Below are 24,810 nucleotides of genomic sequence, written 5' to 3'. Positions count from 1 at the left end.
GCCAGTTTGCACTTCATAAATTAGACAGAGTGTATGCCAAATGATGGCTTGGGAAAACTGCACGAGATGAGTAGAATTACAGTAGCTAAAATATGGTATATGTTATGTCCCTATATGAGACACTTGATTTTACTGTAAGTCAGTGTTTGCTTATACTGTATCACTCACTGAAATAATTGTGAAACAGACAGTACTGTACGTTTAATGTCTCCTATCTGGACAGATACAAATCTACAGTACTGATCTTCAATAACAATAGAAACTGTGGTAAACTGTATTATTCAGAGGAAGGAAGTTGCTGCAAAATCTTAGCACTCAATCTCTTTGCTAAACAGTCAGTTATAAACTGTTGTAATAAAATACTGCATATTCATTGCTGTGCTGCTCTGAGAGAAGAATACTATGAATATTAAGAGACTCACTTGGGAACAGAGAGGTAAGTCATTGTTAGAGTGATTCACATATAGTGCACACGTATACAGAAGAGATTTCCTTAGAATTAGGGTAAACTCGGCCCTTGCGATCATTTCAGTCTATTTGGTGCCGGAATTGATGTCAGACACCCGCCCTGCAAACGCTAGGACACGCCTGATTTTTTCCAAACACTCCCAGAAAACGGTCAGTTGCCACCCACAAACGCCATATTCCTGTCAATCTCCTTGCGATCCGCTGTGCGAATGGATTCTTCGTTAAATCCATCGCTCAGCAACGAACCGCTTTGTACCCGTACAATGCGCCTGCACATTGTGGTGCATACGCATGCACAGTTTTGCCAAATTTTTACCTGATCGCACCACAGCAAAAAAAACTAGCGAGCGATCAACTCGGAATGACCCCCTATGTATCTCAGAAATAGGTGAAATAAAGTACCACGTGACAATTTATCACCTGCTACATCTGTAGTATTTTTTACATCATCTCACATTTTCTACAACATTTTTGCTTATAGTCAATATCTACAGGTCAACTTTCTTTTGAGGTTTAGTTTTCCATTGATCACATTTTAAGAAGACAAACTTTAAATTAACATTTCCCATGAGTCAAAGAAAATATTTTCTGTTACTGAAACAGATTGGAAATGACATTTATGTGCAGAATAGAGGACATGCGCCCTCATTTAGCATGGACTGGTAAATATAAAAAACGCAAATCGTCCACTTGTCAGCAGATTGTGCGTGCGCTGCGAACGCATTTGTGGGGAGTGGTTGTGAAAACGCAGGTATGTCATGGCTGTTTTCTGGGCGTATGTATATGACGTCAGGTGCCATCGCTTGCGATTAAAAACATGGCACCGGTGCATCTGAATCCGCATTATTCTGAGTAGGCATGGGTCAACCGCAACTGTCAATAGTACTCAGCTTCTGTGTATTGATCGCTATTCTGCAAATGCATATGCAGAGTTGCAATCACATCGGTGGGCATCTTTTAACATTTCATGGTGACTTTCCACATGCAATTTTTAGAAATAGCAGTTTTGAGGTAATCGCAATTTCAGTCTCAATAGTGATCCATGTTTATCAGTTTACATATATGATGTAGAAGTACATAAAGCAATAATAAAATATTCTCTTTCCTTGTAAAGTTAAATTACAAAATAGAATAAAACAGTTTTTAGAGTGTTGGAAAGGGTTTAGTCTAGATTTACTTGTTGTCAGGCATAGAGCACTGCAAAGCAATGAATAAGGGGGGTCATTCCGAGTTGTTCACTCGCTAGCAGATTTTTGCTGGCGTGCAAATGCTATGCCACCACCCTCTGGGAGTGTATTTTAGCTTAGCAGAAGTGCGAATGCTTCCATCGCAGAACGGCTACAAAAAAGATTGTTCAGTTTTAGAGTAGCTCAAAACCAACTCAGCGCTTGTGATCACTTCAGACCATTCAGTTCCAGATTTGACGTCACAAACACGCCCTGCGTTCTCCCAGCCATGCCTGCATTTTTCCTGGCACGCCTGTGTTTTTCTGAACACTCCCTGAAAACGGTCAGTTGACACCCAGAAACGCCCACTTCATGTCAATCACTCTGCGGCAGCCAGTGCGACTGAAATGCATTGCTAGACCTTGTGTGAAACTACATCGGATGTTGTGAAAGTACGTCGCACGTGCGCATTGTGCCGCATGTGCATATGCAGACGTGACATTTTTTAGCCTCATCATTGCACAGCGAACAAGTTCAGCTAGCGATCAACTCGCCGTGGACCACCCCCCCAATGGTCCAGCCACGCCTGCATTGGCCAGACTGTGCCCCCCTAAATGGCGGCTTAACACCGCTGTCCAGCCCCCTCCCACCCAGTGACCGCCTCTGCCTCAGAGGCGATCGCTAGGCAACGACAGCTGCCATGCGCCGGCACACTGCTGTGCCGGCGCATGCGCAGTTCCGACCCAATCGCTGCTCTGCTAGAAACTGCAGCGAGCGATCGGGTCAGAATGACCCCCATGATACATTGCTGGTGTTCTCATAAAGTAAACATGCAATTGTCAGGGCTAGGGAGAGTATGGGGGTTATTCAGGGTTGTTAGCAAACTAAAAAAGTTAGCAATTGGGCAAAACCAAGCTGCACTGCAAATATTTGTCCTATATTTGCTTATTCATTTTAAAAATATTTCCTTTGTTTCACCTATTTTGCAATCTATTGGATAGAAAAATTGCCCCAACATACAAGGCTACAATAATTACAGTACAATAATTTTTTTTAATAAAGATAGACAATTGACTACACTGTGAGTCTGATTTCAGTTAAGAGTTTATGCAGCTAGAAGGGTCAATGTTTCATTTTTGCAAAAGGAAGATGGGTCCCGCATCTTTTCATTGGTCATACGTAATCGAGATGTAATAGAGATGGCCATTGATTATTGATGGCTGGCAACCATCAATGGTTTGCCATCAATGGTTAACAGATTCACCATTGACGGAGTAGATCGGATAGTTCTCTGCCATTGATGGCGGAGGGGGTTTCGTTTTTTTTTTTGTCCCCCAGCATGGGGTACCTATTACAGTTATTCTTTTGATGTCAACTAAAGATTGTGCTTAAACATCAATTTATAATAGTATTGGGCTCATTTATCAACGAGTGATACATTTCACTGTGAGTGATAAAAACTTGTTGCATATGATAAATGGTGATCCAGCCAATCAGCTTCTAACTTTCATCTTTTTGAAAAATACCAGTTGGGAGCTGAATGGCTAGAGCTAATTTATCATACACAATGGGGTAAATTTACTAAGGTGGGAGATTTGTAGAACTGGTGATGTTGCCTATAGCAACCAATCAGATTATATATATTATCTGCTAGAAGCAGCTAGATAAATGGTAAGTAGAATCTGATTGGTTGCCATGGGCAACATCACCAGTTCTAAAAATCTCCCACCTTAGTAAATTTACCCCAATGAGTTTTATCACTCACATTGAAATTGGTCAGTCATTGACAAAGAGAGCATATGTATGTTTAAAAGATGGCATATTTATTCTGTGAATTACTAACATTTTTTTAATTATAATCCAAGAAATAATGCCATTAATTCCTAAGTCATTCATGTACTGTTATATTATTATCATTAATGTTTTTTTAAAGAAATGTAAGTATTATCCAACATCTGACCTTGGTATAGTACAATTATATAAAAGTATTTCAATATACATGTATTTTTGTCTGTCCAATCGTCTTCCTTTTTTAGTGCTTTGGAACAGCTGGTAATTTGTGTATACAAAAAATATTAAAAAAAAATACTTATTAAAAAACATCTACAATTTTGATTTCGATCTAGTACAACAAAATCTGTGGCATTGCCATTCTAAGGTAAGTGATCAAGCATAATAAAAAAATAATAAAAATAAAAATAAGAAATATATTTTATATATATATATATATATATATATATATATATGGCTCCAGGGCTGTCACTCACTATATATGCAATCCTCAGCCGGTGCTGTCACAATATAGCATGATAACTTTCTCGTAGGTGCGGCACTCCAGGCTTGACAAAATTCACACGCACGACTCTGTTATTGATTATTAACGTTTCAGTATTCAAACTGTCTTCAGAATTCTGAAGACAGTTTGAATACTGAAACGTTAATAATCAAATAACAGAGTCGTGCGTGTGAATTTTGTCAAGCCTGGAGTGCCGCACCTACGAGAAAGGTATATATATATAGAAATATATATATATAGTTTTGCATGCCCCAAACTGTGTTTTACAGTATGTGTGCATGTTTTCTACATAAGAAATTGTAACATGAAAATAAACTCATGAAATTTTGTCTAAATTTAGTATACAGGATACAATGTGAACACTCGGCATATCTTGAAGGAAATTAAATATACTGTAGCAAAATGTCCAGTTATTTCTAGTAGATATTGTACAATCCGCACTTTCAATCATGTCTATGTTTGAAAATTAAAAGGTCAGTGCTTTTACTAGTCATGTTTTGCTAGTTAAAGCATTACCTTTTTAAATTTTGGGTATAAACACGATTGGCAGCACCAGGTTTTAGAACCTGCTTAGAAATAAACTATTTAATCTCTTTAATATTGGCTCAGTGAATCTTTGAGGTTCTCTTATTTGAAAAAAAAACATTACCTATTTCAAATGTGGTTGCTCCTGTTTGCTTGCTGATCAGTTTTGACCAGTAAGTAGTTAAATGAGTGATGGTTTGGTCCAGGGCCGTAATTAGTGCCACCACACAGAGTGCTTCAGGATATCAAGTTGTCTTTAATGGCACCCTGCAGCCTGGATTGCTGCTGCAGCGCCTCCAGAGTGTACTTTAGATGCTCCAGACAGGCACTGTGCAGCAAGCACAGCCAATAGCAACATCACCAGAATGTACTGGTCAGCGCTACACTTCAGTGCTGCCAGCCCCACCTCATCTGTGCAGTAATATGGCATCATGCATGCTATGTCATGATGTTGGGCACTCAGGGGGCGAGTCGGCACTGGGAGCATTTGAGCCCTGTTGCAATGCTGTTTGAGTATAAGATCTCAGATCTCAACTACCTAGCCACAAAAAAAAATCAGAAGCATCTACATGATAAGAGGATAGTCACCTCTTTACAACTGGAAGTCAGCCTCTTTGTTTCAGTAAATATATTTGTTTGTTTAAAGGGGGGTTATTTTATAAAAAATCTCACTAGTTCAATAGACTACAGTTACATCTATCAAACTAGAGTGCCCCTTTCTGTCAGTTGTCTGATGATTAGTCATGCTTAGAAATACAACCACCAATAAAGACAACAAATATATCTACCTCCTAAGTGTCAAAATACCTTGGTGTCATCTGAAAGATATATTTGATACCTCTTTTAATAAAGGGAGACCCTTGTATTTATTGTTTGTTCATCACTTAATTAAATTAGAAAAACACACAGGGAGGGTTGGGGGTTAAAATGATGGGATTTGCATAATTTAGCCCCACCCCTGCCAGTCCATACCACGCCACAATTGTTTCTCTCCCCATCCTGCCTACATCACTAGTAAGCTGGTGAGATGTGGGAGATCTGCCTACTCTTCCAAGGGTGCAGGGCAGTACCCAAAAAAAATCAGGAGTCTCTTGCAACTTCTGAGATAGTGGTCAAGTAAGAAAATACTGTAGATAGTAATTTTTATATACTGTATTTATAGTTACCAATGTGAATGTAATGCTAAGGTAACAGAATGTATAGAATTATGTGAGAAAAAAAACCATAAAGATGTTGCATACGATTAGTCTCCCAAGTACTGTAAAAAGTTTAGTCCTGATATTATAAAAATTAAACAATGTTATTTACACAGACTACAGTAGAAGCAGAAATATGTTGGCAGGAGAAGCAGAGCAGGTTTGACTGGTCTTTATAGCTGGTTGGAAAAAATATAGACATTTAAGCATGAAAAATCCAGTTGCAGCAATAAAAACAGGAAATTATTAGAGGTGAAACAGGTATTCCATTAATGTTTTGCAATATAGAGTTCTGTAGTCAATGATTAGGTTGGGAACTAATTTAAGGGTCTATTCATGAAGCAGTGAAAAGTGTGCAAAAGTGAGCTAGTGGAGAAATTGCCCATGGTAACCAATCAGCTGCAATGTATAATTTTATAGAATGCATTTTATAAATGTTACCTCAACACTGATTGGTTGCCATGGGCAACTTCTCCACTTGCTCACTTATGCACACTTCTCACTGCTTCTTGAATAGACACCATAATTACTACTGGGGCATAGGTAGTGCTTGACATCTACTCCTCATTTCTACAAGATGTATGATTTAGGTCCTCCAGCACCTGCCACTAGTGCGATAATGTAAATGCTGTTTACACAGCTTACCCAGTATAAGGCTAAAGTATTATCCTATTAATGATTTAAAAAAATAGTTTTTGTAAGAAAAAGTTTTCATAGATAATGTATCTCAAATAATCATTTAAGCATACACTCAGATTTTAAGTGCTATTTTTTACATAGTACTATTACCCTAACTCACTTAATTAGTGCACACTTACTGTATCAAGTGTTTACTAAAGTGTTCTTCTAATGAAAATATAGTCAAAATAGTAGATTGCAGATTTATATATGCACTTAGTGAATAAAACTAACAGCGGGGCACACTCTCAGCAAATTAATTTATACAATGGACTACTTTTGTTTGTTTTCTTTTTTACTTTTTACTTTCATTTATTTTTTTTACTTTATGTCTTTGTTAAAGTTAAATTAATTTGATAAATATGTGAAAGAATATTTAATAAACAGTAAAAAAAAAATTTTTTTTTATGTCTATGTAACATTTGCAATATTCTTACTATACATGATATACATGTATTGATGTGTTTGTAGATTCAAAGCGAACATGAAGATTCCAGAGTCAAATCTCACCTTATTTGATGAGGATTTTTACTTTCAGTAAGTTTTTTTTATATATATATATATAATTAATTATTTTTATTCCTATAAATATACATAGATATGGTTTATTAAAAGTGTTTAAATGGAAGAGAGCACTGGATAAGACAAGAATGTAAGGTACCAATCTAATATTCTAAATAATAAGGATGGCAGATAATAATTATATTGATTAAAGCGCATGATATAACACATGTATCAAAAAGTAACTTAATCCATCTATTCCAGATGACTGCCAAAAATTGTGTTTAATTTTTTAATTAATTGTTTTACACTTAAGAATTCTGTTGATTTTCTATGCATTAAATAAAAAGTAAACATGTTAAAATTAGAATTAGAATTAATAAAGGCAGCTTATCCTGTGAGATTCTTGCTAGCAATGGATCTATAGTAAAACGAAATGAAAGGAGCGCTAAATATATTAAAAACAATGGATAAAATAAAATAAAATAATAATTGCAAACACCTGTGGAAAAAAATGGCTAGTAAATAATATTTACAGCACTTTTGTGCTGATGTGAAAGTCCTGTGTGGGAGTCCCTTTATAGATGCCGGAGCTGGAGTCCATACTGCGGCTGCAGTGGGTAAACCTAACTACCTCTCTTTCCCTAGTGATGCCTACCTTCAGTCACGTCCAGACTTCAATTCTTTCATGTGGATCGCGTCCTGCCGGCTGGTCACGATGCTGGTACACGCACTCTCGTCTCCACACCCGTTTGGCGCAGGCGGGATGACGTCAGGGCTTCACTCGTTAGTTTTTTTCCAACGCGTTTTGGACTTGGTGGCCCTTAATCCTGGCTAAACCAGGCTAAACCAGGATTAAGGACCAGCAAGTCAGTGATGCTGAGTGGTCCAGTGCTAATCATAATCAGCATTGGACTGGCACTTTCTAGGCAAGAGGTCCCAAATGGTTTTTTTTTAGAACCCCCGCCTCCCCCCCGTCCCCTCCCCATACATACACACACACTTACTTACAACAGGCCGGACTGAGTAGTTAATGTAAGATGGTGACAGACTTTGTACATCATTGCACTGCCCTACTTGTCAGAATCTCCAAAAGGGCACACCCCAAAGTCAAACCAGATGATAAATCACGGTGCTTGGATCTGACCACCACATCCACAATTTGGCAATCTGCATACTGCACAATAAACCGCAGTTTAATGTACCCCATCTTTTGAAGACTTAATGAAGTAAATTTATTGTGGCTTTGAGAACCAACAGATTTTTTTTTAAATAATGTTTAAATCTGCACTTCAAACCACTACAAAATTGGCACTTTTTTGTAGCTCATGGTCATATAATCACATGATGCGTAAGTTATCTTATCTGAGATAATGTGACATAAGTAACATTTAGAATATTATGAAAACCTTCCTTCTGTTAAAGTGGATTTTTTTTCAAAATGCAGTTCAATAACTGTAGCGTTCATCCCTGACCTTTGCAAGCTATCAAACACTAAAGGTCATTAACAGTACACATCAAAATATTGAAAACTACGGGACAGTAGTTTTGCAGAGGAGCACATTTTCTTTTAAATATTGATGTTTCTGTAATCAAATCAGTTACAGTAGTGCTATGATCTAATTCAACATATTGACAAATTAGTGACCTTTTATGAATGTAGTAGTCCTTTGAAAGGAAAAAGTCTAAATATATGAATGTTTAATTATTGTACATACAGAAACAAGCTTAGAGTATAATCTATTTCCTAATGTAAGGTAAAGTAATATATATATATATATATATATATGTGTAAAAAAGGAATGACACAGCACCACTTGCGAGGTGGGTTCTCAGTAAAACATGAAACAATCAAAAAAGGCTAAAAAACACACGCAACCTTGTTAAAAGGTGTCTGCAAACCCTTAAGAGTACAATGCTGGTACAGTACTGCTGGGAAAAGTATAAGAATGGGGGGATAAGGGTACCGGCGACTTGTGTTGTTTAATATGCAATAGATAAAAATAGATTTAAAAGCCAAAAAATATATAATAGTACAAACAAGCTTTAATAACACATAAAAGCGGATCACAACATAAAACGTACTTCAAAATATTAATAAAAGCATATAAACATAAAAGGTCTTTGTAAAAGATAAGGACTTCTAACTTAGCTTTTAAAAATAGGCAAGGGAGTCACCACAGGGAGCCCAACGCGTTTCGTCACAGCTGACTTCTTTTAAGGGTGAGGAGAGAATGAGATGCTATGCCTATTTATACCCCTGGTGGACTGGCTCAGGGTTGGTGATGTCATAAATAGTCATGTGATGTAATTGAAAATGTGTACCATACAGAACATCAAGGAGACTTGATTGGAACATAGCCTAAGGCTAGAGAGGGCAACATAAGGATATATGCATAAAAAACAAGCGGTTTCAGGACTGTAATAACACTAGAAAGGTCCAAAACCGGTGACGGAGGGGACACTTCACGTGTCACCGGGGATTTCCGCCCCACTTCCGGTTTCGTTATTGCGCATGCGCCGGCGGCGCTAGCCGTTCACTGCGCAAGTGCCTGCAGTCTCTCTAGTTGGTATTAGTTTAGCTCCAGGTCTCCATGCTGTATATGTCCCTTAGTAGTAAGTGCTGCGGTGGCCATGTTGTTGGTGAGAGTCTCCATAGGGAATAACAGGAAAAGCGGTGGCCATCTTTAAGGAGTCCTTGGAGACCCAGAGTCATAATGCATCGGTATCCATGACGACAGAACCATGTAAAAAAACAGATAAGAGATGGTAAAAGCTGTGCACTGTTTTTTTTTATTACAGATAAACCAAGCTGGGATCCAGTAACTAATATGAGAGGGAATGAAACTAGCCCAAGATTAATTTAATATGATAGAGTAGAAAAATAGAATAAAATATATATAAAAAATATATATATATAAAAAATAGAAAAAGGTGACACACATTTATCTTAGTGTGTGAACAGTGTATGGAACGTGACATCATATTTAAAACCATACATAGGTGGTGTCAGGAATTACAAGTGCCACTAGGTGGAAATAGGGGAAGAGAGATGGTTGCAAAAAATTACAACCTCATGGTGAGGAAGGAGGGGTGGTAAAAAACAAAAAGTATATAGAAAACGAGCGATTAATATATATAGACAGTATGCAGGTGGTGTTGGGGTCAGAGAGTTCATAGTGTTAAAATCTATAAGGTGAGTCTTAAAGGTGTCACCTGGTTATTAACGTGTGGTATTGGATAGATCACTGGTTAGCTCGACGTTAATTGTCAGTCCTTACAGTACTTGATCTTCCCAGGCAGTTCCCCTCCCTGGTACTGTTCAGGCCCAGACACTGCTTAGCTTCCAAGATCGGACGAGATTGGGTGTACCAGTGTGGTTTGACTGTACTTGAAAGATAAACATCTTATTACCAGGAACCCGATCGCACATTAACACACGATCCCTGATATGTTAAATACTTTAATATGGTGTGACAAGGACATCCAAGGGGGGTGAGGTGTGGGAAGGAATGTGCAAAAGGACAAATGTGGCAGCCGAGGAAGAGGGAGTAAAGGAGGATACAGCACCTCATAGAAAGGGTGCGATTTCATAGCTCTCGTTCAGACCCGTGGGTTGCAAGGTCTGTAGCTGGAATATCCAGTACATCTCCCTTCTCGAGAGTTTGTTCGCGAGGTCACCTCCTCTCTCTCCCAGATGCACATGCTCGATCGCCTTAAATGTGAGGTCCTCAGGGTTGGAGTTATGCTGTGATGTGAAATGTCTAGAAACAGTATGGCTTTCCACCTTATTCCTTATATTCCTTATGTTTTCCTGGATCCTCATTTTCAATGGTCTTTTGGTCTTGCCCACGTACTTCTTTTTGCAAGAGCATTCTAGTAAGTAGATCACGGACACGATATTACAATTTGAATTCCTTAATGGTGTAATGTTTCTTGTCCTCCATGTCGCTAAAGGTTTTCCGATTCGGATGTAGGAATTTGCATACATTACATTTCCCACATTTAAAGGAACCCACAAATTTAGGCATTTTAGGGTGCAAGATGGTCCTTCAGGTTTCTAGATTTCTTGAAGATAATGACTGGTTCAGATGGTAGGAGGTCTTTGAGTACTGGGTCCATGAGGAGAATGTTCCAGTGATTCCTGAGCAAATTCCAAATGGTCTTCTAATGTTGGTTGTAGGTGGTAATGAAGGCGACCGAATCTTTCTTGGCGTCTCTTGGTTTGTACTTCAGGAGGTCTTCTCTGTTTACGTTCCTTGTTTTTTCTAAGGCTTTTTCCAAGATGTGCCCCGGGTATTCTTTGTCCTGGAACCTCTTGCTGTAGACCTTCAGTTGGTCATCACAGTCCTTTGGATTCGTGCAATTCCTCTTTATCCTCGAGAACTGTGATGCCGAAATTTTATCCTTCCACTTCTGGAGGTGGTTACTTAGATAGTGCAAATAACTATTCATATCCACCTCTTTGATGTAGTTCTTAGTGGTAATGCCCCCATTTTCACCAGTTAAAATCTTGACCTTCACCTCAAATACCAATGACAAATCTGTCGAATATCTGGATTTGATTTTAACTGGTGAAAATGGGGCAAAATTATTTAATAATTATATCATATGGAGATAATAATTATTTCATGTTGTGGACACCATTTGGTTACACTATAATTGACTTAACTGTTTTCTATATTCAGAAAATTCATGTCACTGGTCCTCGTCTTTCTTTTTTATCAAATAATACAGACAGAACAAAATGTTATTAAAAGTAGATACAACCACTTCATCCTCATAAAATATAAAATAAAAGGAATACCCATGTTGGCTACCATCTGCTCCATGTACTATATCATGGTGATGAGAAGAGATTCTAGCCCATAGTTCATGGTGTGCAAGTACTGAAGTATGTGTCATTATGTGTCAGATATGATAGAGGGCCATCACAAGAAACCCGAACTCAGCTTTAATTAAATTAGTAAATGTGTGTGTTTGTGTTTATTGAATAGCATAATTTATGGTTTACAATTGTGTTGCATGATTCTGGATTACACCTCTGGAGATATCCGACATATTTATTAACATTTACTTATATAGCTTAGTTCATTGCTCTTAATTATTTCACTTAGTTTATTATATATATATCTACAGTGTATCCGTAAAGTATTCACAGCGCTTCACTTTTTCCACATTTTGTTACAGCCTTATTCCAAAATGGAAAACATTTTTCCTCTCAAAATTCTACACACAATAACCCATAACGACAACGTAAAAAATGTTTTTTTTTTTTTCGATTTTTGCAAATTTATTAAGAATAAAAAGAAATCACATGTACATAAGTATTTACAGCCTTTGCCAAGAAGCTCAAAATTGAGCTCAGGTAAAACCTGTTTCCACAGATCATCCTTGAGATGTTCCTATAGCTTAATTGGAGTCCATCTGTGGTAAATTCAGTTGATTGGACATGATTTGGAAAGGCACACACCTGTCAATATATGGTCCTACACTTGACAGTGCATGTCTGAGCACAAACCAAGCATGAAGTCAAAGGAATTGTCTTTAGACCTCCGAGACAGGATTGTCTCGAGGCACAAGTGTGGGGAAGGGTACATAAAAATATCTGCTGCTTTGAAGGTCCCAATGAGCACAGTGGCCTCCATCATCCGTAAATGGAAGAAGTTTGGAACCACCATGACTCTTCCTAAAGCTGGCTGACCATCTAAACTGAGCGCTCTGGGCAGAAGGGCCCTAGTTAGGGAGGTGTCAAGAAACCAATGGTCACTCTGTCAGAGCTACAGCATTTCTCTGTGGAGAGAGGAGAACCTTTCAGAAGGACAACCATATCTGCAGCAATCCACCAATCAGGCCTGTATGGTAGAGTGGCCAGATGGAAGCCACTCCTTAGTAGAAAGCACATGATAGCCCACCCGGAGTTTGCCAAAATGCACCTGAAGGACTGTCACACCATGAGAAACAAAATTCTCTCATCTGATGAGACAAGGATTGAACTCTTTGGCATGAATGCCAGGAGTCATGGTCGGAGGAAACCAGGCACCGCTCATCACCAGGCCAATACCATCCCTACAGTGAAGCATGGTGGTGGCAGCATCATGCTGTGAGGATGTTTTTCAGTGGCATGAACTGGGAGACTAGTCAGGATAGAGGGAAAGATGAATCCATCAATGTACAGAGACATCCTGGATGAAAACCGACTGGGGCACCGTTTCATCTTTCAGCAGGACAACAACCCTAAGCACACATCCAAGATATCAAAGGAGTTGCTTCAGAACAATTCTGTGAATGTCTTTGAGTGGCCCAACCAGAGCCCAGACTTGAATCCGATTGAACATCTCTAGAGAGATCTGAAAATAGCTGTGCACTGATGCTTCCCATCCAACTTGATGGAGCTTGAGAGGTGCTGCAAAGAGTAATGGGTGAAACTGGCCAAAGGTAGGTGTGCCAAGCTGGTGACATCATATTCAAAAAGACTTGAGGCTGTAATTGCTGCTAAAGTTGCATCAACAAAGTATTGATCAACGGCTGTGAATACTTATGTACATGTGATTTCTTAGTTTTTTATTTTTAATAAATTAGCAAAAATGAAAAAAAATTTTTTTCACATTGTCATAATGGGGTATTGTGTGTAGAATTTTGAGAAAAAAATGAATTTAGCGCTGTGAATACTTTCTGGATGCACTGCATATATGGGTTGGGTATAGTATGCTGGCTGTGCCGGGATCCCGGCGGTCAGCACACTGACACTGCACTCACCACAGGTTCTATTCCCACTCTATGGGTGTTGAGGACACCCAAAAATGGGAATAGACCCTGTGGGTCGGCATTCCAACTGGTGGCATTTTTGAGCATTTGGGATTCTGGCATTTGCATGCTGACTGCCGGGATCCCAAGTGCTGGCATATGAACTACATCCCATATATGTATATATATATATACATACACACACACACAAACACACACATACATACACACACATACATACACACACACACACACACACACATAGGTGGTTCAATAATTAAGGTAACAAGATCTCTCATTGTGTGCATTTATTCAACTTGGTGTTTATTCGACTTCATTGTCAAGAGCTTGAAGCCAGGACATGGCGACCTTCTGAACTTCATCCAACAATCCATATCTGTGCTGCATTGTTGTGAGCAGTATATAGTAGTACAGTGTAGAATTTTGGTGACCAACAGTATATAGTTGCACAGTACAGTAGGCCATTGCTGTATCTTGTAGCTCCATGTCACTTCAAGTATCCATATCTGTGCTGCATTGTTGTGAGCAGTATATAGTAGTATAGTGCAGCATTTTGGTGACAAACAGTATATATAGTTGTACAGTACAGTAGGCCATTGCTGTATCTTGCAGCTCCGTGTCACTTCAAGTATCCATATCTGTGCTGCATTGTTGTGAGCAGTATATAGTAGTACAGTGCAGCATTTTGGTGACCACCAGTATATAGTTGTACAGTACAGTAGGCCACTGCTGTATCTTGCAGCTCCATGTCACTTCAAGTATCCATGTCTGTGCTGCATTGTTGTGAGCAGTATATAGTAGTACAGTGTAGCATTTTGGTGACCACCAGTATATATAGTAGTGCAGTACAGTAGGACATTGCTGTATCTTGTAGCTCCGTGTCACTTCTAGTATCCATATATGTGCTGCATTGTTGTGAGCAGTCTATAGTAGTACAGTACAGTAGGCCATTGCTATTGATATAAAAATATTACTGGCATATTATTCCACACATTAAAAAATGGAGAACAAAAATATGGAGGGTAAAATAGGTAAAGATCAAGATCCACTTCCACCTAGTGCTGAAGCTGCTGCCACTAGTCATGGCAGAGACAATGAAATGCCATCAACGTCGTCTGCCAAGGCCGATGCCCAATGTCATAGTAGAGAGCGTGTTAAATCCAAAAAGCAAAAGTTCAGTAAAATGATGACCCAAAAATCTAAATTAAAATTGTCTGAGGAAAAGCGTAAACTTGCCAATATGCCATTTACTACACGGAGTGCTAAGAACGGCTGAGGCCATGGCCTATGTTCATGGCTAGTGGTTCAGCTTCACATGAGGATGTAAGCACTCATCCTCCCGCTAGAAAAATGAAAAGAGTTAAGCTGGCAAGAACACAGCAAAGAACTGTGCGTTCTTCTAAATCACAAATCCCCAAGGAGAGTCCAATTGTGTCGGTTGCAATGCCTTACCTTTCCAACACTGGACGGGAAGAGGTGGCTCCTTCCACCATTTGCACGCCACCTGCAAGTGCTGGAAGGAGCACCCACAGCCCAGTTCCTGATAATCAAATTGAAGATGTCACTGTTGAAGTACACCAGGATGAGGATATGGGTGTTGCTGGCGCTGAGGAGGAAACTGACAAGAAGGAATCTGATGGAAGGGTGGTTTGTTTAAGTCAGGCACCCGGGGAGACACCTGTTGTCTGTGGGATGAATAATGCCATTGACATGCCTTGTCAAAATACCCAAAAAATCACCTCTTCGTTGTGGAATTATTTAAACAGAAATGCAGACAACTGGTGTCAAGCCGTGTGTTGCCTTTGTCAAGCTGTAATAAGTAGGGGTAAGGAAGTTAACCACCTAGGAACATCCTCCCTTATACGTCACCTGGACCGCATTCTTTAGAAGTCAATGACAAGTTCAAAAACTTTGGGTGACAGCGGAAGCAGTCTACTGACAACTAAATCCCTTCTTCCTCTTATACCCAAGTTCCCAGTGCCAACCACACCACCAACTCCCTCCGTGTAAATTTCCTCCTTAGACAGGAACGCCAATAGTCCTACAGGCCATGTCACTGGCAAGTCTGACGAGTCCTCTCCTGCCTGGGATTCCTCCGATGGATCCTTCAGTGTAACGCCTACTGCTGCTGGCAATGCTGTTGTTGATGCTGGGAGTTGATCATCATCCCAGAGGGGAAGTCGGAAGACCACTTGTACTACTTCCAGTAAGCAATTGACTGTGCAACAGTCCTTTGCAAGGAAGATGAAATATCACAGCAGCCATGCAGTTGCAAAGCGGAAAACTTAGGCCTTGGCAGCTGTGTTGGTGTTAGACGTGCGTCCGGTATCCGGCGTTAGTTCACAGGGACTTAGAGAATGTCTTGAGGTAGTGTGTCTCCGGTACCAAATACCATCTAGGTTCCATTTCTCTAGGCAGGCGATACCGAGAATGTACACAGACATCAGAAAAAGAGTCACCAGTGTCCTAAAAAATGCAGTTGTACCCAATGTCCACTTAACCACGGACATGTGGACAAGTGGAGCAGGGCAGACTAAGGACTATATGACTGTGACAGCCCATTGGGTAGATGTATTGCCTCCCGCAGCAACAACAGCAGCGGCGACACCAGTAGCAGCATCTCGCAAATGCCAACTCGTTCCTAGGCAGGCTACGCTTTGTATCAGCGCTTTCCATAAGAGGCACACAGCTGACAACCTCTTATGGAAACTGAGGAACATCTTTGCAGATTGGCTTACCCCAATTGGACTCTCCTGGGGATTTGTGACATCGGACAACGCCACCAATATTGTGTGTGCAGTACATGTGGGCAAATTCCAGCATGTCCCATGTTTTGTGCATACATTAAAAAAAGAATGACAGGGGCATGCAAGAGATGCTGTCGGTGGTCCGAAGAATTGCGGGCCACTTTCGGCATTCAGCAACCACATGCCGAAGACTGGAGCACCAGCAAACACTCCTGAACCTGCCCTGCCATCAGCTGAAGCAAGAGGTGGTAACGAGATGAAATTCAACCCTCTATATGCTTCAGAGGATGGAGGAGCAGCAAAAGGCCATTCAAGCCTATACATCTGCCTACGATATAGGCAAAGGAGGGGGAATGCACCTGACTCAAGTGCAGTGGAGAATGATTTCAACGTTGTGCAAGGTTCTGCAACCCTTTGAACTTGCCACACGTGAAGTCAGTTCAGACACTGCCAGCCTGAGTCAGGTCTTTCCCCTCATCAGACTTTTGCAGAAGCAGGTGGAGAGATTGTAGGAAGTGCTAAAATGGAGCGATTCCGCTAGGCATGTGGGACTTGTGGATGGAGCCCTTAATTCGCTTAACCAGGATTCACGGGTGGTCAATCTGTTGAAATCAGAGCACTACATTTTGGCCACCGTGCTCGATCCTAGGTTTAAAGCCTATGTTGTATCTCTCTTTCCGGCAAACACAAGTCTGCACATGTTCAAAGACGTGCTGGTGAGACACTTGTCAAGTCAAGCGGAACGTGACCCACCAACAGCTCCTCCTTAATTTTCTCACGCTACTGGAGCTGCCAGGAAAATGATCAGATTTCCAAAACCACCCGCTGGCAGTGATGCAGGGCAGTCAGGAGCGAAAACTGACATCTGGTCCGGACTGAAAGACCTGCCAACAATTACTGACATGTCGTCTACTGTCACTGCATATGATTCTGTCACCATTGAAAGAATAGTGGAGGATTATATGAGTGACAGCATCCAAGTAGGCACGTAAGATAGTCCGTACGTATACTGGCATGAAAAAAGCAATTTGGAGGCCCTTGCACAAACTGGCTTTATTTTACCTAAGTGTGTATTTTACCTCTAGTGTGTACTCCGAAAGAGTGTTTAGTGCAGCCAGTCACCTTGTCAGCGATCGGCGTACAAGGTTATTTTCACAAAATGTGGAGAAGATGATGTTCATCAAAATTAATTATAATCAATTCCTCCGTGGAGACATTTACCAGCAATTGCCTCCAGAAAGTACACAGGGACCTGTGATGGTGGATTCCAGTGGGGATGAATTAATACTCTGTGAGGAGGTGGATGTACACAGTGAAAGGGGTGAGGAATCGGATGATGATGAGGTCGACATCTTGCCTCTGTAGAGCCAGTTTGAGCAAGGAGAGATTGATTGCTTCTTTTTTTGGTGGGGGCCCAAACCAACCAGTCATTTCAGCCACAGTCATGTGGCAGACGCTGTGGCTGAAATGATGGGTTTGTTAAAGTGTGCATGTCCTGATTATACAACATAAGGGTGGGTGGGAGGGCCCAAAGACAATTCAATTTTGCACCTCTTTTTTTCAATTCATATTTGAATCATGTGATGTTTGGGGCCAATTTTTTTGAAGTGCCATCCTGTTTGACACTGCCGTGCCACTCCTAGATGGGCCAGGTGTTTGTGCCTCCCACTTGGTTCGCTTAGTTTAGTCATCCAGTGACCTCGGTGCAAATTTTAGGACTAAAAATAATATTGTGAAGTGTGAGGTGTTCAGAATAGACTGGAAATGAGTGGAAATTATGGTTATTGAGGTTATATAAACTATAGGATCAAAATTACCCCCAAATTCTATGATTTAAGCTGTTTTTTGAGGGTTTTTTGAAAAAAAACACCTGAATCCAAAACACACCCGAATCCGCCAAAAATTTTTAAGGGAGGTTTTGCCAAAATGTGTTCGAATCCAAAACACGGCCGTGGAACCAAATCCAAAACCAAAACACAAATCCCGAAAAATTTCCGGTGCACATCTCTACGCGGAACGTCACTTCCAGGTGGCGTGATGACGGGACCTTGTATCCAATTACTGCATACCCGCGATCATAGGGCCCAAGTTAGGCTGGGGAAAGCTAGATTACCTGCCGGGGGACCTTGATATTGTATCCGGTGAACACTTTCATGTGCGCATTTGTAATTGTGACTGGGACTTTTTAAACTAACACAGGGTACATTGCACTTTACTGGAAGTTCTTTGTTCTTAACCTGTATTTTCTTTTTCAGCATTGGCTATATATACACTTACACATAACATGCGCTCTATGTATATATTTAATGTTAGTTTCAATATATGGAGCTACTGAAATTATAGCGCAGTACTTTTTTTCTTTATCAAATTTCCTCAAAACTGTGTCAGTTTATTGAACCATTGGGCCAACATGTTTCAGGGTATACCCCGTCTTCAGGGCCAGACAGCATTAAAACTGCTGTCTGGCCCTGAGGGCGGGGAAACATGTCGCCCAATGGTTCAATAAACTGACACAGTTTTAAAGAAATTTGAACAAGTCTGCTGAGTGCAGCAGTCAACTGCTTGCTATATATATATATATATATATATATATATAGTAGGGGGATAAGGGTACCGGCGACTATTGTTGTGTGAGTATGCAAAAGGTTACTGTTAAAAGGTATGATTCATGAGCCAAAAAATATAAAATTTGAACAAACAGTTTTAATAGCACATATAGATAAGATGTTTAAAAAGGTCATAAAACATCCAAAGACAAGTAAAAAAGGTAAAAAGATAAAAAGGTAAGGACTTAGCTTTTAAAATAGGCAAGGGGGTCACTGCAGGGAACCCAACGCGTTTCGTCACATCAGACTTCTTCAAAGGGTAGCTTTGAAGAAGTCTGATGTGACAAAACGCGTTGGGTTCCCTGCAGTGACCCCCTTGCCTATTTTAAAAGCTAAGTCCTTACCTTTTTATCTTTTTACCTTTTTTACTTGTCTTTGGATGTTTTATGACCTTTTTAAACATCTTATCTATATGTGCTATTAAAACTGTTTGTTCAAATTTTATATTTTTTGGCTCATGAATCATACCTTTTAACAGTAACCTTTTGCATACTCACACAACAATAGTCGCCGGTACCCTTATCCCACTACTATATATCTTTTAGGCAGCATTGTACTAGTGTTGCAACCTTAAGGGGTGGCAGACACCTTTAACAAGGTGGTTGTGTTTTTAATTTTTTAATATACGACTTTCATCAATAAGATCTTAATCCACAAGTGGCGCTGTATCATCCTTTGCATATATATATATATATATATATATATCTCCCAGATGCAGCAAAAAAACACTGAAAGTGTTCAAGAGACAACAGGTGCAACTTTAAACCCAGGAAGTAGTTTTAAACAGGTACAAAGTCACAGATTAAGCACAATGGATCTTGGCATGAGAAAAAAGCTGCAGCCGCTGCATCATAGCACTTCCTGCACAGAAACAGACTCAGTCAAACACAGATGTACATATGTCAGGCATCAAATTGATTAGGATAACCTAACAAAGAAATATATTTGATCGTACAGGAAATGGCACTTCTTGAGGGGCTACACTAAGAGGTGGCTAGAAGTGAACACAAACGAAACCTGTCTCATGGGACTATTATGGGAGTGTTGAGGAAGTATCAGAAAAAGCAACTGTCTTCTCAGAATCACAGACGCAGCCATAGGAGACCAGAGTCAGATGGTGTAACTGCACCTGCCATAGGGCTAGTGGAGGTGCAGTAGCGCACACAAGGGGGTTTCCGAGTACCTGGAAACCCCCCCCCCCCCCCCGATGAGCTGAAATTTATTTTTCTGAGACTGAGACAGATGTGTCTCCGTCTCTGCAAAAGCCGCGTTTGCGACCGTGACTGCGGACTTGTAGCAGCAGCAACAACAGAGAGCTATGTACTGTAGCTCTCTGCTGACAAAACAGAATGTCCAGTGGCAGTGGCAGAACTAGCGAGAGGTGGGCCCATGTGTGACAAAATGCTTTGGCCCCCCTCAACCCATCCAAGTCCACCCCCTCATCCCTGGAGAGGATCTTGTCCCTCACCTGCTCAGGGCCAGGGAAATGGATACCTAGCAACAGTGCTGTAATTAGACATTTTAGCGCTGTGTTCAAGAAACAGCATTGGAGCCCCCCACTCCATGTAAAACAGGGGCGAGACGCACCGTGGGCACATGCAAAAAAAATAGGGGTGTGACTTTGTGGGGAAAGCGTGTGTCCACAAAATAATACCAATTCATATAACGGTGCACAGTAGTCTCCATTATTCAAATTACGCCGCACGGTAGCACCACTACACCAGGTAGAACCCCTTTTACACCTTATGGTGGACAGATTCCCCTTTTTACACATTACGGCAGACAGCGTCCAATTTTTACACATTACGGCAGATAGCGTGCCCTTTTTACACATTACGGCAGACAGAGTCCCCTTTTTTACACATTACGGAAAACAGTGTCTCCTTTTTTACACATTATGGCCGACTGCGTCCCCCTTTTTTACACATTACGACAGACAGCGTCCCCTTTTTACACATTACGGAAGACAGCATCCCCTGTTTTACACATTATGGCAGACAGTGTCCCCTTTTTACACATTACGGCAGACAGTGTCCCCTTTTTTATATATTACGGCAGACAGTGTCCCCCTTTTTACACATTACGGCAGACAGCATCCCCTTTTTACACATTACGGCAGACAGCATCCCCTTTTTTATACATTACAGCAGACAGTGTCCCCCTTTTTACACATTACGGAAGACAGCATCCCCTGTTTTACACATTATGGCAGACAGTGTCCCCTTTTTACACATTACGGCAGACAGTGTCCCCTTTTTTATATATTACGGCAGACAGTGTCCCCCTTTTTACACATTACGGCAGACAGCATCCCCTTTTTACACATTACGGCAGACAGCATCCCCTTTTTTATACATTACAGCAGACAGTGTCCCCCTTTTCACACATTATGGCAGACAGCGTCCCCTTTTTTACACATTACGGCAGACAGCATCCCCTTTTTACACATTAAAGCAGACTAGATAGATAGATAGATAGATAGATAGAAGTGCATCCCAGCATTCACAGCGGCAGAGGGCAGCCTATGGTGGAGAGGGCCAGCAGCGCCTCCACCAATTACACAGCGCTGCTGTGGCTCCCTCCTCCACCTCCCTCCACCTCCTTCACCCCCCCCCCCCTCGTAATCAGTGCGCTCCTCGGCGGCGGTGGCAGCAGCAGACAGCAGCAGCCAGGCGGCATGTAATGAGTCAGTTTGACTTATTACATGCCACTCTGGCTTTGGGCCCTGGACAGTGGTGGTCCCCAGTGCAAGGCACTGTCGAGTGGGAGCTGCTGGCTGTGCACAAACAGCAGCTCCCTCCATCATCACTCCGTCCTCTGCCTCACCATCCTTACTACTCAAAGACCTACAGTAGGATGTATGTATGAATGTGTGTGTTTTTATATATATGTGTACTATATATATATATATATATATATATATATATACTGTATATATTTATATATATATGTATGTATATATATATATATATGTATATGTGTTCATACAGTATGTATGTATATACATTGTATATCTATATTATATATGTGTGTGTGTTTATGTATATATATATATATATATATACACACACGCATACACATGCATACATACATATACATGGAAATCCCCCCTGGCTAAATCCTACGTTTGCCCCTGATGTGTCATTGGAGCAAGAGATGCTGCACCAGTGGTGGCCTGTAAAGAATCACTGCCACTATTACAGCCTACAGAGATGGAAAAAGTGGGTGTCTCAGCCCTTTCACATTCAGACGCAGGGTACTACACCAGGGGAAGAGCCAATACTATCATCTGCATATGATTACAGCTACAAAATCCAGTAAACTAATTTCCCTGTCTGCAATATTTTTATTTTTGACCATAGAAATGTGCATGAATAAAGCTGTACTATGAAGGGCAAAATAATATAAATAATAATATGCAAATAATGGAAAATAAACATTGTTGAGCTATTTTGCCTTCATTTGCCTTAATTTTAATTTTAAACACAGAAGATAAGTAATAATATCCCTCTTTCTACTTTAATCTACTTTCAGGAAGACATCCGCTGTGCATTATAATATCTCGGACAATCAGACGTTCTCTAATTGGACTGTATCGCATAATGACTACAGTTATATCCTAATATATTCAATTCTGACAATCATTTTCTACAGTATCATTTTCCTCTTGGGAATTGTTGGGAACGGATTGGTTATCTGGATCGCTGGATTTAAGATAAAGACAGTCAGTGCTGTGTGGTTACTTAACCTGGCCATAGCCGACTTCATATGTTGTGTCTCTATCCCATTTACATTTTTAAAGTCTCACTATATTTGTGATTTAGTCATCACTGTTCTATGGTTTATGACCATGTGCACTAGTGCCTATTTTTTAACCGCCATGAGTATTGACCGCTGTGTCTCCATAATGTGGCCATTTTGGTCCAAAACCTATAGAACACCCAAATGTGTCTGCAACATTTCAGCAATAGTTTGGGTGGTGAGTATCATCTTAAATTCTCCTCATATAATTAACTATGGTTATTATTTTTATCATAAGGAAATGATCATCATCAGATTTGTCACTGTGTTTATTGTCCCTTTTTCTGTCATTGTAATGTGTTATTGTCTCATTTGTTTTAAACTTAGAAAAGTGAAAATACCAAAAAGGAAACAGCGACCCTATAAGATTATTACTGCCGTCATTGTGTGTTTCCTCATCTGTACATTACCATTTCACCTTTTACCATTACTGATAACAGACAATTATTTCATGGATAACTTAATAATTAACATTTCTTTGTGGCTGATATACGTCAACAGTTGCATCAATCCCATCCTCTATGTCCTTATAGGCCAAAATGTTAAAGACATTTTAATACATTCAATACCATCCAGACTGGAAAGAGCTTTAAATGAATGATTTAACCAGACTTGCGGGGAGAACATAACAGTGGATTTCTTTAATTAAAGATACATCATTATGCTGTACAAGTTTTGATTTATATATGCGCTGCCGAGCTTTATAAATGTAAGTTGTTACATGTTATTAATTGTAGAAATATCTGCATTTATTTAAAGAACACACATAAGATTGCTCCTGCTTCTGAAATTGGAGATACTGTACAATAATTTGGTCTACTTGCAATTATATTAGCATAGTAGTCAGAAGTACAAGTATTAGTAATTGGGTACATAATCCAAATGATGCAAAACATCAGTGTCTAGTAATGTTTAAAAAAATCAATAACAATCATTCTCTTCCAGAAGATATTTTGAGTCTTCTTATTAGTACCAAATAGTATTCATTCTCCAAATTCAACAATGATAAGAACAGTGTAAATATTCACATATGGAGAAAAAACAAAAAAACAATGCATAGGGGTATATTTACTATGGTACAGGTATTTTAGAAGTAGAGATGTTGCCCAGATTCTACTTAGCATTTATATAGCTGCTTCTAGAGATAATAGATAGAATCTGATTAGTTGCTATGGGCAACATCTCAACTTAAAAAAAAACACACTTTAGTAAATACAGTATAACCCATAGGGTAATGTGTGCTTAAAAACTTGCACCCCAAAAAGTGCCCAAAAGGAATGGGGTGATAAAGAAACTGAGGTATAAAAACATAATAAAAACAATAATGGGGATACTACCCCTTAAAGACATCCACTTGTTAGATGTAATCTTATAAAAGTCTATGAAAAAAAAAATGAAAAAGCATCGTGGTCGAACCCTGTACCTTTAATAATTAAAGAAATAAAATTTTGTAGCCCCCTTCCCCTAAATAAGTAATCAGCCCTTGACCTCTGAGCCCAGTCTGATATTGGAAAATAGGGGGGGACGGGACGGTGAGGGGTTCCCCCTAATTTCCAAAAACTAGCACTGGGCTGATTCCAAGGCTATCACCTACACTCCTGGTGGGTTAGATGGTTAGTGGAAACAGTTTATATTGTTCTTTAAAGGTGACCTGTAGGTTGAATAAAGCTTGTCTCGGCATGCTGGCACTTGTGGAACAACAAATGTCAACTTGCCTGAACATTTTTGAAATGACCCATGCCACAGTTTTGCCCATAGGGCAGCTGTGGAGACCCACCAATGCTCAACCTATGGCTACTGCTGAACTCTGCATTAATGCCTGATGGGGACTGGAATCTCCAGAATTCTTCCAAATCAGACCATGTCGCCATATCCTAAACCTTCCCCAGAACCCGCACCTCCTACCCCGGTTCCTCCCACCTGTATCTGAGTTATAAGGGCAGGCTCATAGGTAGAAGGTGCTGCAGGTCTGGGGTATAATAGTGATAATACTGTGAAGAGTCCCCTGGTCATGTGTGTCCACTGCCAGAGCTGACCCTTGGGGTTTGGAGCACCCCC

At 40.2% G+C, this 24,810-nt stretch overlaps 1 protein-coding gene across 2 annotated transcripts; it reads left to right on the top strand.

Annotated features, from left to right (window-relative positions):
* Window positions 1–384: 384 nt before the first annotated feature.
* Window positions 385–23,424, top strand: LOC134966990 (formyl peptide receptor 2-like). 2 transcript variants are annotated; one of them, XM_063943994.1, is made up of 3 exons: window positions 385–436; window positions 6,801–6,866; window positions 22,486–23,424. In XM_063943994.1, the coding sequence occupies exons 2-3, from the start codon at window positions 6,814–6,816 to the stop codon at window positions 23,351–23,353; spliced, it is 921 nt and encodes a 306-aa protein (XP_063800064.1). In that variant the 5' UTR covers window positions 385–436; window positions 6,801–6,813; the 3' UTR covers window positions 23,354–23,424. The 2 variants fall into 2 exon arrangements, with proteins under 2 accessions (XP_063800064.1, XP_063800063.1); XM_063943993.1 differs by lacking the exon at window positions 385–436 and adding an exon at window positions 3,675–3,792.
* Window positions 23,425–24,810: the final 1,386 nt, after the last annotated feature.

The sequence above is a fragment of the Pseudophryne corroboree genome, chromosome 10 (assembly GCF_028390025.1).
Source record: "Pseudophryne corroboree isolate aPseCor3 chromosome 10, aPseCor3.hap2, whole genome shotgun sequence".
Taxonomy (NCBI): domain Eukaryota; kingdom Metazoa; phylum Chordata; class Amphibia; order Anura; family Myobatrachidae; genus Pseudophryne; species Pseudophryne corroboree.
This window is presented reverse-complemented; position numbering and strand designations above follow the sequence as displayed.

Excerpts from the sequence above, each read along its gene's own strand:
- LOC134966990 (XM_063943994.1), top strand. The coding sequence starts at position 6,814 with ATGAAGATTCCAGAGTCAAATCTCACCTTATTTGATGAGGATTTTTAC. Across the intron at positions 6,867-22,485 it reads GATGAGGATTTTTACTTTCA|GAAGACATCCGCTGTGCATT; the intron begins GTAAGTTTTTTT and ends ATCTACTTTCAG.